Raw genomic sequence first — 23,763 nt, 5'->3', positions numbered from 1 at the left:
ACCACTGTGCAGTTGCCCTGACCTCTCTAACATTTCACCTCTGACAGCAGTTTTGCCTGTTGAATACAGCAGTCAGGCATATTACATTCCTTATTTTAGAGTCCTCCCTGTATCTAAATGGCACTTAAGCATGCCCCAAAATTGCCAGTTAGCAGATAAAATTTTAAAAAATGCACTTTTCACAAATAACTTGCTCTTGAAGTACAGAAACCACCTCCACAGACAGCTGCTATCTGCCAGTAAGCCACTGATGGTTTTATATTTATTAACTGATTACAGTTATTGAAAAAAAAAAAAAATGTTTCCTTTGTTCCTCTGAGGAAGTACTGAAGACTGATAAAATGGGTTTCTGAAACTCCCCTCTCCTATACTGCACAGCGTGCAGCTGGGCAGCCCTTAGAGGCAATGACAAAAAATGGCAGCTGAGGCACTGGAGAGACTCCAAAAGAAAGCATGTAGATCAGAGCAATAAGCATAGAAAATGAGCTTAACGCTGCAGATAACTTAGGCTGGAGCAAGAGAGTGTGAGTATCAGGGAGACATGAGCAGTAGTTTTTTTGCAGTACTTAACAACAGCAAAATATGTCACTTGTACATTCTTTGCTGTTGAAAAAGAAGGATGGATAATAGTGATGAGGTGTGAGATTTGGATGTGACTTGGATAATGACGCCTTGGAAACCCAAGAGTTAAATTCACAAAGTGATTAAAAAAAACCAAGCACATCACTCAGTAGTAATCTGGGATGCTATTTGTGCCAAAAATAGATAAAATATTTTAGACAGAATTATAACTTTAAGTCTCAATGAACCAGTCTGTTCTTATACATGGGCCAGATTTTTACAATTTTACTCGTATTAAGTCATACTTTACTCCAAGAATAATCTCGTTGATTATAATGGTAATGTTGTTCCACAGATGTCTCAGAAGAAATGCAAATGTAAAAGCAGACTATACTTAAGATAAAAGACATCAATCATGAGCACATCTGGGAATCTGATAAAAACATATGGTACAAAAAAATCATGGTGGGACGATGGAAATGTACTTACATAGCAGGTCTGTGGACATGTTTACAGATCAGGCAAAGGAAACCTACATAAAATAAATGAAAAAAGAATGATCAGTTTTCTAAACTGGCACTATTCATGTTTAAACCTCATGCTAGTTATTATATGCATAGTTTTTTAGTTCTTTAGAAAATAAGGAGAACACATCTAGGGAAATCTAACAAGGAAGAATTTCAGTTTGTAGAGAAAGAGTAAATTCATTTATTTTTTACTCCTTAATAAGTTATTCCACTTCATTTCATAAAAAATGTGAACTGACAATATTCATTTAATGCACTTTAATTAAAAGCAGTTCACTGTATTCCACATATTCATTAACATTTATTATTAAAACAGAATTTTCAGGTGCCATGGATTTTACCCCATTGCATACCATGCTGTGTTTAAGCCTGCTATTTCTGGTATCCATCTTAAACGAGTCCTCACCCTTGCCAAGTCAAAGAGAATATTAACTATATATAGGAGAAGACATTTTATTTGCTCTCTAGGAAGACTTCTGGAGACTTCTAGCTTTCTGTCGAACTCTGTTCATCTTGTTCCCTTCCCATTCATCTGCTGGGTTTTGACTGAAATTTTACTATAAGCACACAGGAGCAGAGCCTGAGTTTTCTGTCTCCCACGCAGTGGGATTCCAATGTGTGGGTAAGGCTACTCGGAGCAACAGAAATAGTAAGGCAGGTAATAATATGAGGGCATGCAAATAACTACATAAATCACACCAGCTTATGCCATTTTGTTGTGTCCTGTACAAATCTTGAAAATTTCAGGCAGTGTTTGAAGGTATACGTATATGATTTAGGGTGAAAACTTGACTCTGTTGAAGACAACAGTATTCTGTTTGCTGACCGAAATGGGTCAAAGAAAACACCTTCATTTTTAAAAACACAATGATCCTTAGTAAGATAAGTCCAAATTAATTGGAGCTAGTTTGAAGAACCGATGGAAGAGGAGTATGGGAGAAGGCAATATAGATGACAGGAAAAATGGATGGCGAAGAATAATGAGAACTGAGGAGGAAACAGACTCAAGGACAGTAAAGAAGTAGTAAGATAAGGTGAATGCAGAGCTTGACGAGGCAGGGAGGAGTCTGTGATCTGCTGATGAGTATTGGCCAAGGAAGAAGCTGTGACTCTGTCCATAAACAAGATGAGGAAGCTGACATCCAGCTATCTGCTGAAATCTACGAGCACACTGCAGTGCCATGTTCAAGTTTGAGAAGACTAAGGTAACCTTTCTAGTGATCCACTGTATAAGCAATTAAGTTGGCATCTTATCTTGAGGCCCTTCTGTCTGTCCCTGCATACAAAAGCAGCCATGCTGAGTGTCCCCCCCAGCATTTACTCAATGATTATGTACATACAGATCATCATTCCTGGGCAACATAACAAGCATGCCGATTACATTGGCAAGTTCACAACGGATAAACTTAACATATCCTCATTTAAGTGCTCACTGACCCAATCCCAAAACCAAGAACACACAAGTTTAAGTAAATCAGACTTGCTAGCTTATGACGTGTCTCATCACAACATACTCAACCTCCCAAGGTTGTAAATTGTCAGTTCTAGCATAAAAGATAATATGTAAAGAAAATGTATTTTATAGATGCTCTGCACTCTGGAACTTGGAAGAGTTCTGACGTCAAAATGTAAGGAGCTGCCTGGCCTTTCCTTCCCACATGTTTAAACATGTCTTTCAAGCCTATGCTGACTTCAACAAAGAAATACCAGCTTTGCATTTTAAAGAGTGATTTGCAGTGGTGAGGGGTGAGGCGTAGTTAACAGGTGTACTTAGACTTTATTGCAGAAAATTCCTAATTTCAACACAAAACCAAAAAATTCCTCCCACCTTTGGGCTGCACACACTCCATAACATCAGTGGGATAAAGCAGCTCATCAGAGACTTTCAGCAGGGAAGACACCACAAAGAAAAACACTTCAATTGCCCATGCACAAGCATCCTGTATCTTTTGAGGTGCCCTAGGACATCTGAAGCACCCACACGAGGCTAACAGCTACAATATTGGTTGTATAGAAAAAGGAATCCTCCTGGACCAGGAGCTAGAAGCCAGGTAGGGCCACCCAGGGCATCTCAGACAGCATTAGATGCTTACGTTTCAGCAAAGTAATCAAGTCCTACAGTATTGTAGTTTGCTTTAACAAGAAGCCAGACAGAGAACAGGTGGGCTGCTGGTGCATCACTTCTGTCTGAGATCAAGGGGACTGCAGATGAGGCATGAAACACAGGTGCCAGCACATCAACTTCTCTTCTGTAACCTCTGTCCTCTGCCAAAACAGCTGCCTCCAGTGAACATACAGCTTATAAACTATTTTTTGTCTTTGACTGGGATTGTGTGTAGATGTGAGAGAGAAGCAGTAAAGGGGTCTGCATGCTAAAAGGACATCAGCGAGTCCTCTTTCCAGATGAAAACAGCCATGCTTGCTGAGAGCAGGCTTTCTAAGCAGCAGGTGTCCTAGTCTGATTTCCACCGGCCAGAAAACACTTTCTTTCTGCAAAAAAAACTACTCTGCAGTTTGACTCCATTCTGACTGAGAGCAAGGCACTTGCCTGTGGTGTTAACTTCTAAGAATTTAGGCCTTGCAGAGGGAACAGTGGACTCTAATAGCATCCATATGTGACTGTACACATGCCAACCTTTGTCATCCCCAGACACAGCAGGCTACATGTTGTCACTGTCAAAGCAGTGCCATCAACTAATAAAGATTTCATCCCCCCACTGAATTACTAAGCAAAATGACTTAATTGTGCTAGCATTCAATCTCCGAGGCAATTACCTGGCAAACCACCACAACATAAACTCTCCCCTGCCATATGGTTTTAGCCAGTAATACACCTTCATCCTCCCACAACTGGACTGCACCAGTCTCCTGTCTTGAGAAAGTCCAGCCTCAGTCCACCCTTTCCCTGTCCCCCACCTGTCTGCCATCCAGACATGTTCCAGTGACACTGTGGTCCATACGCCTCACTTAAGGTTTAGTTGAATTGTTCTGTGGTGTTCTGTGGCATGGAGAAGAAGGAGACATACACTAGCTGGGACAGAAGACCATACCTCTTGACAGACTGTTACAGGTCAGAATGACATCAGAGGGACTCAGATGAAGAGCAGCACAGTCCAGAGCAACACAAACACCCATGAGACACCTCCAATGCAATCAAAAGGCTACTACCTACTGCTGGGGTAGGGGCAGCTACCAGAAGCAGGAGAGAGTTCTCTGTTCACTTATTACTCAAAAGCAGCTACAAAAAACACAGCAGGAAAGACCTGTTGACCAGGTTGCCTCTTTCCTCCCACCACCTTTTGCCCATGCTGACAGGGTTGTCTTCTGCATCTGCAGCCAGGAAGGAATTGGTCTGTCATACTGCCATCTACCTGCTGTCCCTCACGGCATTAAAGGCACTTACCAGTACCTGCAGGTCACCTTGTACAGACCACTACTTCTAACAGTCCTCCTAGGATGTTATCAAAGGTACAACACCCTGCTGCACAAGATTTGCCCCAGAGAATGAGGGCACTATGAAAAGGATAACCATAAATCACCAAAGTGGTTTTCTCCGCAAGCCATCAAAGCCTGAGACACCTTCTTTATTCCCATCCCCCGCCATACAGTCCTCTGATGAAGCGTCATTAGCAGCAGCAATCCCATAGCATCCAAGTCCAGCCCTTGGGGAAGGCACAGAGGCTACAGACCAAGAGGGAATGCCTCCGTGAGGGCATCCCAGTCACTGCAACAGAAGCCACTTGCAGAACAACAGAGCAGCAGGTACACCAAGACAAGTAACTGCTCCTCTTCCAGCAGTCGGTCAGGGCATTATCTCCAACACGGCGAGGATAAGCACAGCGAGTTGTATTTACAGGGCCAAGGAAGTGTAAGCAGAACTACAAGCTCCTTCATAAACTATGGTAGCTCTTCCCTGCAGTTACCCTGAACACGGACCCAGAACTGCCAGTCTTCCTAGCTGCAGAAAACCACCACCATAAATCCCTCTCCTGCTTCAAGGCCAGCCTCTGGTGCATGAGGGCACCTCTTGCACAGTGTACTGCCCCCTGACCAAGCGGGCCCCAACACATGCAGGGTCATGGCAGCCACTTACGCTGCACCAACCAGGCACAGTGCCTGGTGGTCTCTAGCTACATCAGACACATGTCAATCCAACCTTAGGTGGTTGGCCAGCGCTCGTGCTGGCCTCAGTTTAACAGTCCCATTGGCCAATCTTTTGTAGTTTTACTCCTTGTAAACCACACTGACCTTTATATGAAGTACTGCAGGTATACTGGCCAAATCTGCTGTGCTGCCCACACAGCCAAAAGGTTGTGGTTGCTCTTAAATACTGTCCTTTCTCATTAATGAATGGGCAGAAGAGGAGGAAGAGTAGAGTGGGGGATGTTTCCCATACATGAAAATTGCAGCCCTGAAAATGTGAGGCAAAGCCTTTCGAGGTTCTTGCAGGCTTTCAGGTATCAGGAAATTGGCGTATGCATTTAGGTCGAACAGGTTAAGTATAATAGGTGGTTAACAGTCTACAGATAGCAAAACAGTGATTACGGGTACATTGGATGATGAAAAGTTCAATGCTTCATGGTGGTGAAAAGTGGTTATGTGCTGGTTAAGAGGAAATGGGGATGGGTTCTGCACTGCCTACCGAGAAGAAGGACATGTCACAGAGTGAAGGAGCCAGGATTTTAGGTTTTGGTTTTCTTAGTTCCATCATTGCCACAAATTCACAGACTATGCATTTTGTGTTTTAGAAGTGACTGTAGTGCGCACACTGTAGGCATGTATGACTTGGGATAAGTGCACATTATGGTTGTGGGACTGCCCTGGGATGTCCAGGGTTACTTCTGTTCTGATGCAGAGGATATGGGAGTAATGAAATCAGACAGCCTGTTTCCAGGTATGGCCCATGAGGAGGACCTACATGAGGACTGAGATCACTGCTGCACCAGAGGAAAGGTGACTCCCACGAGGAGATGCACAGCAAGGGAAACCAGCCCACACAGGACCTCTGGGGCTGTTCATGATGCATGAGACATCCATGAAGGCTGTCAACAACAGCCTTGATAGCTGCCTTGCTTACCAATGGTTCGCATTGAAAGGCAGAGAGAGGGGCAGCAAAGGCTCCACTTTCTACTCCTCCTGTGCCTGCAAAATACTATGATGACACCTGGCTAAAGTTTCTGAATGCGGTTCTCACCCAAAGTTCTGTATCCACTGCATGTCACTGCAGATTTCTAGAAGGATGACACAGTTTTACCAACCAGTGCTTGCTTCACTGGCCCTGAAGCTCATCTTTACCGCAGATGACAAACTCCACAGCAAGGGAGGCCAGGAAACTGCTCTGTGAGGGACCTTTGCAAAGTCTACAACGCAAGACTCCAAGCAGCTGTTCAAGAAAACTGTGCGGCATGTAACACCACAGATTTCTCACTTGGGTTCACGTGAGAAGACCTCTTCTGCTGACCTGACTCTTTTCCAGAAGAGGTAAACCTACCTTCCCTGGCATCATAAGCCAGAGGAAAAGCAGGCACTGATGTGGGAAGAGACATAAGTGGCAGCAACAGCAAAACCTTTCACAGTGCTACACTGACATCCTGATGCCATCTGTAGATGACAAGAGAACATGCTGTCTGCAAAAGAGACCTATGCCATGGAGAGACAAAGACCAGGATCATAGCTTTTTAATTATGAATTCACTGTGAGTAGAAACACAACTGTTCTGAACCAGTCAGCATCTGCCCCTTCCCAAGCCTCTCAGAGGTTATTACAGAATTCCTTATATTGCTTTCTGCACAAAACCAATGTCAAAAACAAATTACAACAGTCAGCACTGGCACGCTTGTTCTAATTATCTGACATTGCACAGCTCAAACACGCACCTCAGTTTCATGCTGCACACCAAAGAGATGCAATAGTTAACCAGTCACCACCAGAAGACTCTTTTGATGCTATGAAGTCATCTGTCCACTGTACTCATTCGTGCAGCTGCTATAATTCCAATACTTTGAAGAATGTCTAGGACAACCCGTGTATAGATTCACAACAGCCCCATGTAAATGACATTGTTATCCAAGCACCTTTTGTCACATTTTAACTCAGTGAAGTTAAAATGCAAGTAAAAGCATTTTTTCAAGACATCTGTGGTAAGGAAGATGGTTGCAGATGTCTTGAAAATACAGCAGCAAAGATGTGACAGGAAACCCGCACTTAACCTACTTATACTGAGATTAAATCAGGAAGGACTCTCTTCCCCCATTACAGAAATCAGTTGCCAGGGTTTAACTTTCAGCATATGTTATGCCTCAGGTTGCATCCATCAGAAAAAAACCCCACCTTCAGGAGACAACGCATCTGTCACACAGCATTAGCATTCCACTAGTGTCCCTGCTTGTTTTCTTTTGGCTACTGTGAGTGCTCATGCTGGGCTAACTGTATTTCTGCTGACATAGTTTCTCTTCTTCCAAATTCATGATCAGGAAGGAAAATCATAATGATACAGAAATGATTTAAGGATTAATGGAGTATTGAGTTGAGTATGCAGGGCTAAATGCATACAAGTATAAAGGGCTAAAATCACCATTCAGAGAAACCTGTGTAGATCTGCTGAAGTTTGTGTTAGTCCCACATGTGCATTCAGAGTCAGGATGTGGTACACACCAGGTGCAACTCAAACATGTCCAACAGCAAAATTCCATGCATTTTGCATCTACCACATGTAGAGTCCCTCACTGGAGAAAACACGAAATTGTAAATAACTTTATAATTTATCATATAAAATAGCATATACTTGTTTTACAAAATTACATTTTTTTTCCAAATCATGGATTTATTTTATAATTATAAAACAAAGTAACTGTTTTGCCATCATAATGTCTGTCTTTATGCACAGGATACCACATCTTTCCCTGGATTAAGGAAAGAACTTGAGCAGTAAAACACATACATATTACGTCCCCCCTGCAGAAATATGGCTCACTGATACTGCTGAAGTTCTTCAAATACAAGTCACATTTGTGAATGTAAAAAATAATGAAAACCCAAAGTTATATATGGAACACCTCTCTCTTTTACAAAGGACTATGCAGATGTAAAAGAACGGTGCACAAAATCATAAGGCAGACTGTGGGTCAGCAAAAGCCATGCACTCAAGTATATGTTTCCTCTAACGTGTTTACCAAGAATATTTTGTATACCTTCATGGTATTGTTTTAAAGTGTGTATACACACAAAAAAATACTACTCTAATATATAAACTAGTCCCACTGTTGAAGGCAACATTTTAACTATATACATATCTCTACAGATTAAATGCCTTGGTACGCAAGAAACCAAGAACACTGTCAGTTTCTAGTGCCTTTAAGAGGTCAGGCAATAAAGACACCCTATTGACTTCAAAAATTTTTGGATCAGTTGGCTACTACTTCGCCAAAGCTACACTGAGTGTTAAATTTGCACACATAATAGAGTCCTGCCTTACTATTCCCTGCAGCAACCAATCAATATTCTGACCTGGTTATGATCACCTCAGTATGTAGCATCATCAAATATGGTCCACATATGCACCTAATTATCCAAGCCTATTTTCATTTTAAAGCAAAAAAAAAAAAAAATCATTAAAAGTAAATCCATTTTATATCCTGTGTCCTGATACCAGACTGATACCAGAAACACAAAGACCGACAAATCCCACTCCTTGTTTCTAAGCAAGTTTTCCTGTTCTGAAATATGGCACTGTCTCTCATCATAATTTTCCTAGCTTTGTGTCTCACTTGATGTTTGTCTATTTTGGTCAGCAAAAGACCTATGGCAGACAAGGCATCAAGTGCAAGTCTTTGCCCATCCCCAGTGCCCTGATAACAGAACAAAAGCTATTAAATAGTATTTTCAAAAAACAATAGTAACAAAGGGAGATAAATCCCTAGGGAATGATACCAAATGGCATCTCATGCCAGCCTGCCTTATTGAGGGCTGCTCTTGTTGTTTGGCTTTGCAAAGCACTCAGCATTTTGATTGCGATCCAGCAAAACGTTTCTGCATTTCCCATGTCTTTCCACCACTGACTTGCAGGGAACTATTTGTACACATGAAGACAAACGTACACTTCAGATTTTTCTGGGTCAGGATCAAGGCACCAATCATCTTCCTGGATCCTTGGTTTTTTATGAGAATTGGTTAAAATAGCATAAAGAAAAAAATATCTTAAAAGTGTGAGTTCTAAAAAGCCTCAAGACCCAGGAACATTCCTAAAATAATTTGCATTCCAGAGCAGCGGGCAAAACCATTTCCATTTCAATGAGCCTGTGGAGAGGACTCTGGTCTGCTCCCTGAAACCCAGGGCTGAACCCCAGCACAAAACAAACACGGGACCCACTTGTACGAGGTCACGTGAAAAAGCACTTTTTCCTGTTCTCCCTCACTGCCTTGGCTAAAACTCTTCTCATCGCTTCAGGCCTGTGTCCCAACACTCATTTCAGGAAGGGTACTGCCACACCTCAGCTGGACAGGCTGGTGGCAGAGAGATCTCCTTTCCCTTCCCTGCATCCTCCTCAGGCTGCTTTCCCGGAAGAGTCAACAAGTCTCCTGCAGCTCCAAAAAGGTTTTACGAAAACCTTGGCTTTAACATGCTCTGCTTTCATAAGCTTGCTACAAATAAAATTCATTAGCAGCCACCAGCTTTCCAACAGTGGCGAGCAAAACCCACCGCAGGGACAGCCAGACTGACACATTCCTGCATGGGTGCAACAGCCGCTCCCGTGGCTGGAGAGGGGGATACACGCTCAGCCCAGTACTTCGGCAACGTCAGGAAATCTCAGCAAATCATAAAACCAGATTTGTCATCTGGAAGCCAACACCCTACCCCACATGTCTTGCTTATATTACCATAATCTAAAGCCTCCCAGCCTCAGATACTCACAAACCCTGCACATTCCTGCAACATCATTCCAACATGTCCTAAAGCACTATTGCAATAGTGTAACAGTGTGCAATGTTGCTGCTGTGTTATGTAAATATCAATGTTCAAATGATTTGGTCTAATGTCACTTCGAGAGTCTTGCTCTCAACTCTTGCGTAGCTTTAAATTTCAATGCTGTGAAATGACCACTTCATTCAGAAACTTGTAAAACTGAGAAAGTTTTACCTGAAAAAGCATTTCAGGTTGAGAATATTGGTATTTTTACAAGTATTTTAGATGCAACATGTGATCTCAATGGTGATTTCAACAGGTTTAGTACCTTTGTCTCTTTAGCTGCTTCTATACATAAATTATGTATCAAAACATAATTAATTATCTTCCATAATATGCCACACTATTTGTTAACAGCACCTTGGCTAGTACAAATGTTTTTTTTCTCTGTCCACTCCTAAAGGCCTCAGACTTGGAGAATTGCTTGAGCCATCTGAAGGAAGTAACACCAATATATCCTCAAAACCCAAACTAAAGCATAAGCTTTTCACTAAGAACTTAACACTCAGGGTAGAGAGAAAACAGCAGGTGATTTCTTTCAAAAGATGCCGCTAGCCTTGCACTGGGTAACAGTTGCCTGTCACATCCCCGCGTTTGTTTGCTGCAGCCTGCACACTCAGATTTTCCTCAAATAGCAGCTAGATTTGCCAGTGGCAAACTCGGCAGCAAAACCAGCCACGTCCTTTCACTCCTGTTGACACACGTGGACTGGCTGGAGTGGGACACTGCATGAAAAATGCAACCTACCATTTCATACGGTACAGATGCAAGAGGCAATTATTAGATCTAATTTACTGAAACAGAGCTATTACATTAAATCATCAGGGACTAATTCTGTTGCAATTAAACTACCTTGAGGAGCGATTTTTATTGCCTTTTCTTAAAGGGTATGTTAGTCTTAGGGGTTGTATTTTCATAGCAGTGCCTGGAATGCCTACAGTGCGCAACTCTTAAAAATAACCAAATTCTCCAAATACTGCATATTTGCTTAATTAATGAAAGCTATACACACTCCCAAATATTACTTAGCTGTTTCCTTAATTTTTCCTTTGATTATGAAGCTATAGGATGATTCTAAAAATCCACAAACGGCTCACAGGTTACTGTTGAGTAAATGTAGATACAGATTCAGATTCAGCACAACAAATCACCATTCATATTCAGCACAGTCACCTGTTTCTCAGATAAAGGAGAGAGATAAAATTTCTCCCCACTGTCAACTAAAGGTCAGCTGAACCTCTTGTTCTCCCACACTGAGAGCTTGTAACACAGAGTTATTAATTGGACTTCTGCTTTGCCGAGGTCTGGACTGGAAGCCTTCTCAGCAGTTGTATGTTATACAAATCTTCTTGGGATCCTGTGCCACTTCTTGCACATTACTCAAACAAGAAGCCAAAAAATGTGGCATCACATGCACAGCATTCATGCTTGTTTAAAATTTCATCCTGCAGATGAAAGTTCTGTGCTTTTCTCCAGCAAAACTAAAACTTGAATAAATTAAAGGAGACTGGTTCTTCTCTATGCAAGCTTCTTTTTTTGGTGTAGGAGAATGTGAAAGGAATTATGAAACCAGAATAACAAGGCCAATGCTGAAGAGCCCTTTAGAGACCAGTAAAGGAAGAGTTCAGCCACTGCCTCCACAGAATGAAAAAAATAAGTGACCGGTAACTCCCATATCATTACTAAATTAGGAGCTTGAAATTTGGCGTAGCAAAGCGCAGTCAGATATAAAATATACCTAATATTTCAGCAGTTCAGCATTTTTATTACAGTCACTTGTCTGTATGCCATTTTTTCAGAGACAGTTTTGGAATCTGTTTACTTTCTCCAAAGGCTCTAGTAACAGAGGCAAAGAACGCCATTTCTTTACTTAAAAGTTATCCTGATACAGAAGAGCTTGTTACAATAATGTAGTAAAAAGCCTGTGATCTCTAACCTTTCATTAGAAGTTCACCAAGAGGTCATTTGTCCTTATTTCTTCACCCAGTTGCATGACCTCTTCAACTCCAACTTTGACATCTGAAACATCCATTCAGTATGGTTCAGTGAGTTAATGAAAAATAACCCCAAACAACTGAGACGTTTGACATTTGCACCCCATGTTACCAGAAGGTCACTTTAGTAATTTATAAAACCTACATGAACATATTCTGTCAGATGTTTATATGAGATGTGAGGCCTGAAAATGGAAGAATTTAGAGTTACCTAAAAGCGTCCACTATCCAATACTTAGGTGGTTTCAGTCAACACACTACCAAAGTGTATTTTCATTGTGCACCATGACATTCTAGTCTCCAGGGTCTACCACATGCTAATAAAAACCCAACAGATTTTTCATGAGTGGTCACTGATGACTTGATAACCAGATACACACTGGGAGAATCAGGATGATTCAAGAGCCTCTGCTGGGACAAACTGAAAGCACACGTCACACTTTCCACAAAGATGCTGTTTTAAGTAGTCCTGTAAACTCCACAGATTCTACTTTTGAAGAGCAATCTTGTCAAATTAAATCAAATTAAAATTACAATGTAATGTAATTTAAGATTCTGGGACCCAAATATATCATTAGAAATATGATAGCTACTTAGGGTGCTAAGGTTGATGTGTGACAATTTTTGCTATCAGGTTGGAATTTAATCTTTAAAATTATGACCTGACTATGGGTTTTTCTGAATTAGATGATGAATAAAGTAATCAGTGCAAATCACTGACCATAAAGTCAATTCAGAGACTTACATAGTCTAAAAAATGAATTTGACAAGGAAAAGGTTTTAAAGGAATATATCCTAGTTTTTTTACAGCTAATATTTTTACAGATCAAAAAAAGATACTCATTCTACACTGTCTTCAACTATTTTGCAAACCATTTTACTGATTTGGGTACAAAATATTTAAAATAACCTTACTTTTATACTCCATTTTCTGTTAGTTTAAGAAGCCTATACTCATTCTTGTAATGTCCTATTCTAAAACTACTTTAAAATGTAGGTATTTTTAATGCTGGTAAGAGTGGTATGAAAAACTTAACAAAAATTTACCTTTTTTTTTTTTTATAAAAAAAAAAAAGGACTGAGATCTACAACCCCTTCTCAATCAAGCCACTTTTACAACCTCTGACATCCTCTTACATACTCTGTAACTCTAGGGGTCTGTAAATACTTGCTTGTATGGGTGCTGAGTCCTGCAAAGACTGACACGTTCTGAGATTCAGGCTTCAACTTTAACAAATCACTGAAACTCTAAGAACAACTTACAGGAAAAAAACCCAAAATTCACTTAAAGTCTTCTCTTTTCTCTTAGAAGAAGATAAAGAGGAAAAACCAATTTATTCTCCCATTTGTCCTTATTTTGTTTTCTTCCTTGTCAGTCTCTCTGTTTTGGTCAGGACAGCCTCTCTTCATTTTAATCAATAAATGCCTGATAACTAAGATACATTTTACTAACCAAAAAGCTCCACATACCTCAGCAGACTCAGTGAAAAATCTGTATAGCAAATTCACACATTAAAAAGGGAGATGATTCCATCCATCACTCACACTAAGAATATTTTAGAGAGAAGAACAGCATGTAAACGTACACAGGTCAAGTAAAGATGATTTCCAAGCGTGAAAATTATTCTTGTCACTGGCAGCTGTTATGCGAGAAGCAATAAGGTCCAGAAGCCTTGCCGGGCATGACCAGTGATAAGAATATCATTACGATCCATCTGCAATCTCCAAGAGACTCAAAATGAGTCTACAATCTTTTGTTCTAAGCAAAAGTAAAAATCCAAAGCGACAGGTTTCCAGACCCGGACATTGTGAGTGTCACCACGGCAGTAAGAAACTTTTCACAAACACCCCACCACAACACGTTCACAGAAAAGATAGCAGAGAATACTTTTCAGAACATCAGAATTTCAAGATCACAGATTTTACAGTAAACATGCTTACTTTGCCTGCTTATTTTACTTGTTTTGTAGGGAAAGGAGTGTTAGGTTTGTAAAAACAAGCAAGTCATGAACAAGTCAAAACATTTCCAGTAAAATTTTTGTCTGAATAGGCTGAGTTAACTGAAACCAAAACATTTTGCAGAAATGCATCAGTTTCACTGGCTTTGCCATGAATCAGTGTTACAGGATGTGTTATATTTCACTGGAAGTGTTAGTTTCATCCTCCTTCATTTGGGATATAAAGTGTGTGTCCCCCATCCCTCCCCCATCCCCCCCCCCCCCCCCCCCCCCCCCCCCTCAGCTGTGGAAATCCTTACCTGACATGATTTTTCATTAGCACCTGCCACCAAGGACCAGCCACTGAGCAATCTCTTTCCAGTGCCTGGCACCATCAGAATTGGGAAGGGCTATTTGGCTGCCAGGTTTACAAGAAGGAAATGATACATCCACCTGGGATACCCCATATGCTAGTTTTCAAATTTCTCTTCCACCAAAAGGAGAAGTGGTTTTACCCTGGCACATTTGGATTCATTCTGGCCAGCAGCCCAGGCCTTTTCTTGGACGAGCCCTGAGAAATACAAAAAGGTAGTGTTTCAGCAGGTAAATCACTTGATTTCAGCAGGCAAATCACCTGCTGCTGTTTCACTGAGAGAGGTATTAAGTCACTTGTTTGATTAATATGGGTGATTGTTGAGATAAGTGTAGTTGAAGCAGAAAAAAATGTTACTTCTTAGCTTGTTTTAATCGCTTAAGAAGGGTGTAAAGCCTTTCACTCACTAATGCAGGCAAGCCATGACTCCAACTCCCACCAAGATAAAAGAATAAATCAGAAGCCAGAAGCATCCTTGACCACGTTATGTAGAGTCTTTTTGCTTTCTAGAACATAACAAAGTTTGCCTCTCTGCATAGAAAATTATGCTGGTTGCTAAGACCAAACGAAAATTGGATTAAAACAGAACACCTTATGTTGACAAAACAAATCTCTGGGGTTTGCTTCTTCCATTTTTCTCTTCTGCTTCTTCAATCCAACTTCAGTTATGTTTTTAGTAACTTCTTTCCTTCAGCTAATACTTTGAGGTACTTCATTATCTTTCCTTTGCCTTTTGCTTCCCGCCTCTTTGCAGATCTTTGTTCAGCATCACTGCTTCCCTTACTTTCATATTCCCCTTGGTTCTCTGCAGACTGCATCTGTGGTGATGACACTGAAGATAATTCCACCTGACAAAGAAGGAATATCCACCTCTCTGGGGACAAAATAAACTTTGAGCTAGCTTAGCTGTGTCTTTAACATGTGTTTTACTCGTCCTTCCACTGTTTATTACTGCAGGACAATACAACGATTAGATATTTGGTTGGTGTCTTCTTTGGGCGTCAGTACATCAAGGCACTGGCAAAACAGAACATTAATGCTTTATAAATCACTTGTTTATTGCTCAGCCTTGCAGCACTTCAAATTGCAATCTTTAAAAAAGCTGTATTGATTCTAACTTCACTTATCTCTGTAGGACAGGACAAACCAATGCTGTTGACCACATTATACAGCTGCAGTGACTGAAACAACGTTCCAGCTGAAGTAAACCAACAGAACTAGTGACAGTTTATGGCCAAAAAAGCACATGGGACTTCCGCTGTTGCAGTTCTCTCCCAAAGATATATGTGACACTCTTGCAGAAGATATCTTTGCTTGTCCTCACGAGTCCCTCAACACCATTCATAGCAACAAGAACCTGGAAACAAGACACCAAGTGGAGGAGCAAAGCATAATATTGGTCACTGCACTACATTTGCTTGCTATTGTATATGCTAGCACAAGTTAGATACTGCTACTGTAGTATTTTCCCAAGTGCAATTCTATTACGTGCCCTGAAGAAAACCAAAGCATGTCTACGCTGACTTTGTTACCTGTACCACGGTACAAGACTTGGAGCAAATGCTATGCCCTGCCTTTGTCCGCTCTAGGTATCAGACTGCACATGGGCACAGTGATTATCTCTGCAGTCTCCGTGTGCCTGCACTGAAGGACTCTTTGCCTACCTACACCATGCCTGTGACTTGTATGCCCAGCGCACACAGCTGACCACACTGGTGGCAACTACTGTATGCACTCTACCAGCTGCTACTCTGCATTTGCTTCCAACACATTTTTTGCTACAGTTCTGATGATTGAGAGGCAATGACATCAGAAGATTGGCAGGGGACAGTGCCTCCCCACAGCGTGATCCCAGCACACATTAATCTGTGGATGAATCTTGCCATTCTGGAGTGACTAGTGCTCCCCAACTGGCAGCACACAACTTTCCCCAACACAGTTAGCATCGCATGAAGACAAAGCAAGGTGCCATCTGCACAATGAATGTGGTAAGCCATTCCACACCGCATGTCTGGGTCACGCAGGTCGTCTGCAACACCTCTCAGCACACAGAGTTGACATGTAACACTGACACAGCTCTATGCGCAACATGCAGGTCTGGGCAGCCACCTTAACCACGAGCACAAGTTTCCCTGTCAGGAGCCCCACTGCCACACGTAAGACAAAAAGAATACTATCACTCCAGACACCCAAGAGATGACTGTTCTCCTATCGTACCTCAACACACAAAAGAGACAGCTCTGCTGCTCCTCCCCAGATACACAGAAAATAGGCAATGAAGAAATATCCTCCCATGACAGACCCATTTCCACCTCCCTCAGAACAGGGAAGGAGGAGACAGAGGAGACAATAATTGGGACAGGGAATCCATCCACATGGATCCATCCACGTAGACAGAGGACTCTCTCCCAGCAGTTGGGCTGGGATGAACATTGGCACTTACTCTCTGACCCCTGTGGGTCCAGAGGGGTCAGAGAGTTGGACATCTTAGTCCCCATCACTTGCTGGAAAGTCAGGACTAGGTGCCACGCACAGTGCATCATGGTGATATTCCTGAGATACTCCCTACATCTTATTTTATATTCCAGCAGTAGCAGCAAAGTTAAGAAGAACATGATGAAACACACACAGTTCTTCTGCACAGCTGCTTTTTCAGGCTCTTCACTGATAAAAATGAAAACTTTAGTTTTTCTCTGTATTTGCCTCGTATCTTCAAGGATTTATTCACAGAAAGATTTGGCTCTTTGAATTGTATTTGAAACTTGAGGCTCTCCAGAGGAAAAAAATGACAACAACCAAGGATGTTACCAACCAAGCATGACCGAGCTTGCTTTAAACCCTTTTACAACCCACCTCAAGAACTAGAAATGCACACTTCAATGTGTCTTATTCCCACTGTAATATGTCTTATTCCCGCTGCAGTCTTTCAGGGATTTAAGCATGGGAATATAGTGTCAGTGTGTTCAGGGATGTCCTTTGAAAAATCATGGAAACTGAATGGGAGAAAACACTGGGAGGTAATCAGTGTGATCCAGTTATCTCTCCAACTCATTAGAACTATAAATCAACGCCTTATGATACAATCTCTATTGTAGCACCATTCTGGCTTGGAATTATGAGTAGTTAATGCTATTTGCATCATTTAAATTTTGCTATCTCAAGTTGTTCAGGAAACAGCTTCTCCTAAAATAGTGCTCTAGGTGCAGGAAGGAGAATGATAAAAACAGATTTACTCTGTCCTCCAAGACAGAATTAGTTTACAAAGGCAACCTTGATCCTGGTTTAGCACTGCAACTCATGCCATTTTACAGAAGATCAGTACAGGCAGAAAAAGCAAGAAAAAAAAAGAGAAAATACAAAAAGCATACAGACAAAGACCTGTCACTTCTAGATCGTCATGTCAGATGGAACATCTGGAACCCAAAATGCTCTTTCACAGCAAATTCCAAATAGCCCGTATACAGAAGAATGCATGGAAGAAAGAAATAAGTCAGCTAAAAAGCAAAGCCAGAAGTAAAATATTTATTTGGTTATCCTCGGGATAAGCGTGGAATTAAATGTTACAATCAACTTCCAGGATATTCCCATGCAGAATTCAAGTGGACTGACCTTCCTTCTGTCCCAACTTGTTATTTCCTGCTAGTTATAGCAGTATCCTTGGCATCATTTAAAGATATTTCCTATTTCTTTCCACACATGCAAGAAAAGAACAAACAGTTTCTTCTGCGTGACAATTTAGTGACAATTAAATAATGTGGCCAGTCATACAGTGGCACGTGTTTAAGTAGAAGTGTGTGACTGCTGTTCCCTTGGCATTTGGAGCAGTCTCATTTGCTTCATGCTTATCTTTAAAAGCAGGAACATCTTAAAATAAAAACTCAGTGGAGCCAGTAGGGAACTAGTCGGCAATGCGTACTTTAAATACGTGCTGGTTCTGCAAACATCTTGTCAGCCAGATTGCTCTTCCTGAAGAGGACTATTAAGGTTTGTAAAGTTAGGTGTAATGCTGAATGCTCAAACACATGAAACCTTTTAGCAAACCCATGAAACATACCAAACAGACTGTCTTCAGTACAGTGTGTGTATTCACTTATAGGCAGAGTGGGGGTTGACGTTTTTGGGTTTTAATCATCCACCAAGAAGTCAGGAGTCTGAGGGAAACAGACAGTGGCTCAGGTCCCAGCCCCTGCAACGCGCTGTACAATAAATGTGGCTGAACAGTCACGGGGGGGAATTATCTTACGCTGTTTCCTTTCCACAGAGCCCTGGCAGAAGGGCAGGCAGGGAGAGAAGACATGTGTGTGCTCACAGAACTTCACAACAAGGAGATTCTTGCTGCAGAGGAGATTACGGAATTGAAAGGAAACAGAAGTTATTGTCTTTAGTTAGAGAGCATGAATCTGTGACCTGCTGGCTTATGTATCTGCAAAATGAATGCAAAACAAGTGTCCATGTTAAAAGAGAGTCCACCTACACGCAACGCACTCAAAACGGTTTAACTCTTCATTTTCATCTTAAAAACTGAGCAATTCTAAATAACCCTGAAGACGCTAATCTAAGGCTTTAACGTGGTTAAACTTGGAGAACTAACCACATGATTTAAAGGCCCCTTCTGCCTTTTTAAGAAGTAATAATTTATTTTGTGGTACTTAAATGCCTTCTCATATCAAACTTTCCAAACCTGCCACTACTGTTCTCACTCTGCTGTGCAGTTCCAGAGAAACTGGTACAGTCCTTCTGATTTTATTTCTAGTTTTCATTCCCACTCATCCCATCTTCCACTTTTTACACAAATAATCATATTATCAATTTACAGCGATCAGAACCATAAGGTTCTATTTAAATGTCAGACATACGCATTTAGAGCACTCAACAATTCAAAACACAGTGGTGATCAGACTGTTACGCAGTTATTCTACTCCAGGATCTATACCAGCTCCCATTAGGTTTGCAAATGAGATTTTGACTGCTTTGACTTACAATGCAGGGCAAGTAAGTAAACACTAATGGCAGAAAATATATTGCACATACAGTGGCACCACAGCAGCAAACACACACAATATCAAATAATAATAACACAATTTGTCAGCGATCCTGTCACTGTACCCATATTTCTGTTCAGCAGAGCTGCCCATGTTCCACCCAGAGCCACCCGCCCACACAGCCCCGTTTTGAGCTGTGCAGTATGACTGCTCCCCAGGCACTGAGGGGGAGCCGTGTTCTGTGCGCTGCTTCTCCAAACCAACAACAGGGACAGAAGGACTGGTCAAGGGAAATTCCCAATGACAGCATCTGTATTTCTCCCCAGCAAAGGGTCAGAGCACAACAGAGGTGCTGCCCGTGCGGGGTCAGTGGAGTACTGCAGACATCATAAGGAAGAAAGATGCTCCTGTCTTGCAGGAAATGTTGCCAAGTCAGGACAGGACCACTTGACACTTCGTGCCGCTGCACATGATTAGGTATCTCAGGCTTAAACAGCCAGATTTTCCACTAAGCATTGGGACAACCAAGAATCAGGTCGCACACGTTGATGTTAATTTTACAACTGCAATACCGAGAGACTAGAGTGGTCAGACTGGGAATCTCTTCCTTCCTCATTCTGTCAGAGCTGAATCTGCTTATCTTATGGCAGTAACGCCAAGCACACCCTCTCCTACCACTTCTTGGAAAGAGAATGAATGTACCATTTGTGTTTACTCAAGACGACCCTCGTCAACAAGGTTATATGAATAATCCTGGATGTTGGACAAAGTACCCACATACTAATATATGTGTAGATTTATCACACACCCAAAACCATGGCTTGGATTCTGTCCTACACAGCCCTTTATAAATCAAAAATACTAACTAGAGGTGGGAAGATTACATTTAAACTCACATTTTAAAAGGCAGCTACTACTTTGTGTTCTTCATCAACCACTTTAAATATCTCCTACAAAAGCCGTTAGCCTTATTGGCCCTCCTTTGTAAGGAGGAACATACTTGTTATGCTCAAGTCACACAGGGAAAGCAACAGCCCTTGGAGAGGAGTCTGGCTGTCCCGAATTCACCTTTCCAGAAAAACAAACTTTCATTTGGCTATGGGACACCGACTTTTCACGAGGAAATAAAAAAATGCTGGAAGTTAGGTTTTAACAAAGTTACGCACTTTGAGAAAAATCGTATCATGTGCTAAATTCCTCTTCCACACAGAGAGGAAAAACCAACAAACAACTGTCATGCCTCCTGTAGGAGTCAATGACAGCTCCAGACTTGGCCGCAGCACGCCATCACCCCGCTGAAGCGGGATGCAGAAGGGACACAGACCCGCGCTGCGGCCGCCCCGCCCGCCCGGGCCCGCAGGCGGGAACGAGCCTCCCGCGCCACGAGCCGAGCGCGGGCCGGGGGCGCCGCGGGGCTGGGGGGAGGGCGAAGGAGCGGTAGGGAGAGGTGCCCCCCTCATCGCCGGCCCCGAGGCCTTTCTCTTCCCGGAGGCATGAGGGGCTGGAACGGACCCGAGCGCGTCAGACCGTCCCGAGGCTCCGGTGCGAGGCTCTGCGGCCGGAGAGCGGGCGAGCCTGCGCGGCGGCTGGGTCTGGCGAAAAGTTGCGGGGAAGAATGGACGGGTAAATAAATAAAAAGCCAAATACAAAAGTCTCCTCCTCAAGGCAGACGCATGTGGCGCAATTCGCTTTCCTGCAGCGGCGGGCGGCCCGCCCGGCCCGCCAGCCCCGGTGCTCGGCGCTGCCGCTCGGCCGGCCCCCGCCACCGCCCCCCCGCCACCGCCCCCCCCGCCACGGCCGGCCCACCCGGAGCGCGGTCGCCGCTCCCCCGGCCCGCCCGGCCCCGCACGCCGCCGCCCCGCTCACCTGCCGCCCCGGCGCGGCGCGGCCCCGCTCACCTCATGGCCCAGCTCCGCGGGCGCCGCCCGCTCCCCCAGCGCCGGGCCGGGGAGCGCAGCGGCGGCTCCTCCCGTCCCCGCGGCGGTGCCCGGCCCCAGGGAGACGCCTGCCGGCGGGGCGGGCGGGCGGGGCGGAGGAGGGCCGGGCCGAGCCGCGTCCCCTCCCCGCCGCGCCGCTCGGCTCCGGAGCGGCGGGGCAGCGCGGGCCGGGCGGCCCCAGGGCTTCTGCCCTGCGACGGCGCTGCCGGGAAGCTCGTTGCCACCGCAGCGTGAAGTGTCCCGGCCCGCGGGTGTCCGGCCGCCGGCGTGCCCGCGGCTGTGGCCGGGCGGAGTTGTCCGCACTCGTAAGGACCCGCACAAACCCCCTCACCCGCACTTGCGGCGGTTAATCGCTTCCGAGGCGGGCACCTCGCAGCAGTGAGGATTCGCTGCACAGATACCGATTTTGCTTCGTTATCTCGGGATTTTGTTGCAGACCTGCAGAGGGGCACAGCCACCAGCTAGCAGTTCCCCCGAAGACACTGGTGGCAGTTTCTTTTTGTCCTGCCACAGGTCATCCTTGTGGAAGTGCTTTCACCTTCTCCGTAACCACCATTTAGGCGCTGGGAGAACCATGATCAGATCGAGCTGAGCCTTCCCTTCTCCAGGCTGAACACACCCAGTTCCTTCAGCCTTGCTTCCTGGGGCAAGTTCTCTGCATTTGAACATCTCTGCGGCCCTCCACAGGACCCTCCCCAATTTTTTAGTTACTCTTTGGAACTGGGGAAGACCACAGCTGGGCTCAGTCCTCCAGGTGTGGACCAACAAGTGCCAAATAGAGTGCCTCATAATGGCATCTGTTGGTTATGCTATTGCTGACAAAACCTGGGACATAGTTTGCCTTCATGGCTGCAAGGGACGTTGCTGCTCAGCTTGCAGGCCCCCAGGCACCCCAAACACCTTTAAGCAGTGCTACACCCCAGCCAGCCAAAGTCCAGCCTAATCTAGGGCCCTGCTTTTAGAAGAGTTTGGAGCAGATGACCAGGGATCCCTTCCAACCTAGCTAGACCTTTCAGTGAGCCTGTGATTCAGCACGCTGTGGTTTTGGGAACTGTAGATAACTCGAGTATTATGTCAGCTCTGTTTGAAACAAATGTATTTGATTGATTAATTACCATTAATTGAAATGGTAATGGTTTGCCTGATGGTATTTTCCCCTTAAAAAATCTTTAGGTATACTCTGTAACTCATCATACGTATGAGTACTTTCCAACACGATCATCTTAAAAAAAGGTATGTTTAACTTTAAACATATTAGGGAAATAAAGATATTTCAATTGCCAAAACATGATTCAATCACAATTTCTATTAAGTCAAATTCCACTGTTAGGTCATTTTTCACAGTACACATTGTCTCAGCAGTGACTGTAAAATCCAGCTAGGACTCTGATAGGTAAAAGTAATCTTTCTGAGGCAGCTTCAAGCATTATTGCACCAGCCTCTTTGCCAGACTTTTTGCCAGAAATCATGAACCCCACGGCAGTCAGCAGCATGGGATATGCCGCCACTATGGGTGCTACAGTTCACTGTCGGATTTCTTAACTTAAACTGCCAGGGACAGTATATGTATCTAGTATTGTATGTTAATAGCCAAGGTCTGGGCAACCTGAAGAGTGCCAAACGTTTGTGGTGGGGCTAAGGATAAGTGAGGCAACATAAGGTGGTTTATAACTACAACGATACTGCCATGAAGCAGCATCACAGCTAGACCACTGAAATGTGCTCTGTGTCATGTCTAGCTTCTGGTTTGTACCAGTAAAGAAACCCTAGCAATGAGAAAGCACACTGAAATAGTTTCACTATGACAGATACTGTCATGCTGGTCTGAAGGAGTCTCCTGCAGGAGGGCAGGAGAGGAGTCTTCATGGCTTGGTGAACACCACAGGGCTGTTGCTGTATATTGCTGTATACTGTTGCTGTTAATGTAATACAGCTTCTGCAGGCTCCCAAGGCTGATGCCATTAGAGATTGATAAGGTGAGGTTCATGATCAAGGCATGCATATAAGAAGCAAGCAAACACTTTCACAGGTGTATTCTTTTTATTTGTTCTCTCTGCAGCTCTTTGAAACCCATGACTTCTGCCAGCAGCAAACCAGCCATGAACTTTACTCTCACCAAAACGCTCCCAGTCTGCCAGTGTGCAGTGGAGAAATGCAGAGGGTCCCGTTTGGTCCGTTAATATCAAGAGGATCTCGCAAACTGAGTCAGGGCCAGGCAGTATGTCTTTTCTGCGGTTCTGTGAGCTCAGTGTGGACTGTATTGGGAGACCCTGAGTGTTGGCTCCTCATGTTATGGGTAGATTTTGCAAAAGGTCAACAACTTTGGGGTTTAGAAGAGGAGGTAAGTCCAGACAGGTGTCACTACTGCAGCGTGCACCGTGTGCAGCAGGTGACATCAGTGTCTTTCTGCAGCCGGATTGCCGTGGGCTGCCCTGCCCTCTAGCGCCTGCAGTGCCGGCTGCCTCTGTCCCCTCCCCGCTCCCCCTCGCA

The 23,763-nt window shown here is 43.7% G+C and overlaps 1 protein-coding gene across 8 annotated transcripts in view; it reads right to left on the bottom strand.

Annotated features, from left to right (window-relative positions):
- The window catches only part of PLAGL1 (PLAG1 like zinc finger 1), a 50,452-nt gene extending 29,093 nt beyond the window's left edge, over positions 1-21,359 (bottom strand). The window contains exons 1-2 of one of the 8 annotated variants that reach the window (XM_056343839.1): positions 21,235-21,359; positions 1,051-1,093 (exon numbers count right to left, since the gene is read on the bottom strand). In XM_056343839.1, coding sequence (XP_056199814.1) covers positions 1,051-1,069 — 19 coding nt within the window. In that variant the 5' untranslated portion in view covers positions 1,070-1,093; positions 21,235-21,359. Of the gene's footprint in view, positions 1-1,050; positions 1,094-14,301; positions 14,712-21,202 lie in introns of those variants that run through there. The other 7 variants (XM_056343838.1, XM_056343843.1, XM_056343840.1 and 4 more) reach the window with 7 other exon arrangements.
- Positions 21,360-23,763: the final 2,404 nt, after the last annotated feature.

This window comes from Falco biarmicus, chromosome 6 (assembly GCF_023638135.1).
Source record: "Falco biarmicus isolate bFalBia1 chromosome 6, bFalBia1.pri, whole genome shotgun sequence".
In the NCBI taxonomy this organism is placed as follows: Eukaryota; Metazoa; Chordata; class Aves; order Falconiformes; family Falconidae; genus Falco; species Falco biarmicus.
The sequence above is the reverse complement of the archived record's forward strand: the minus strand, read 5'-3'. Positions and strand labels throughout refer to the sequence as shown.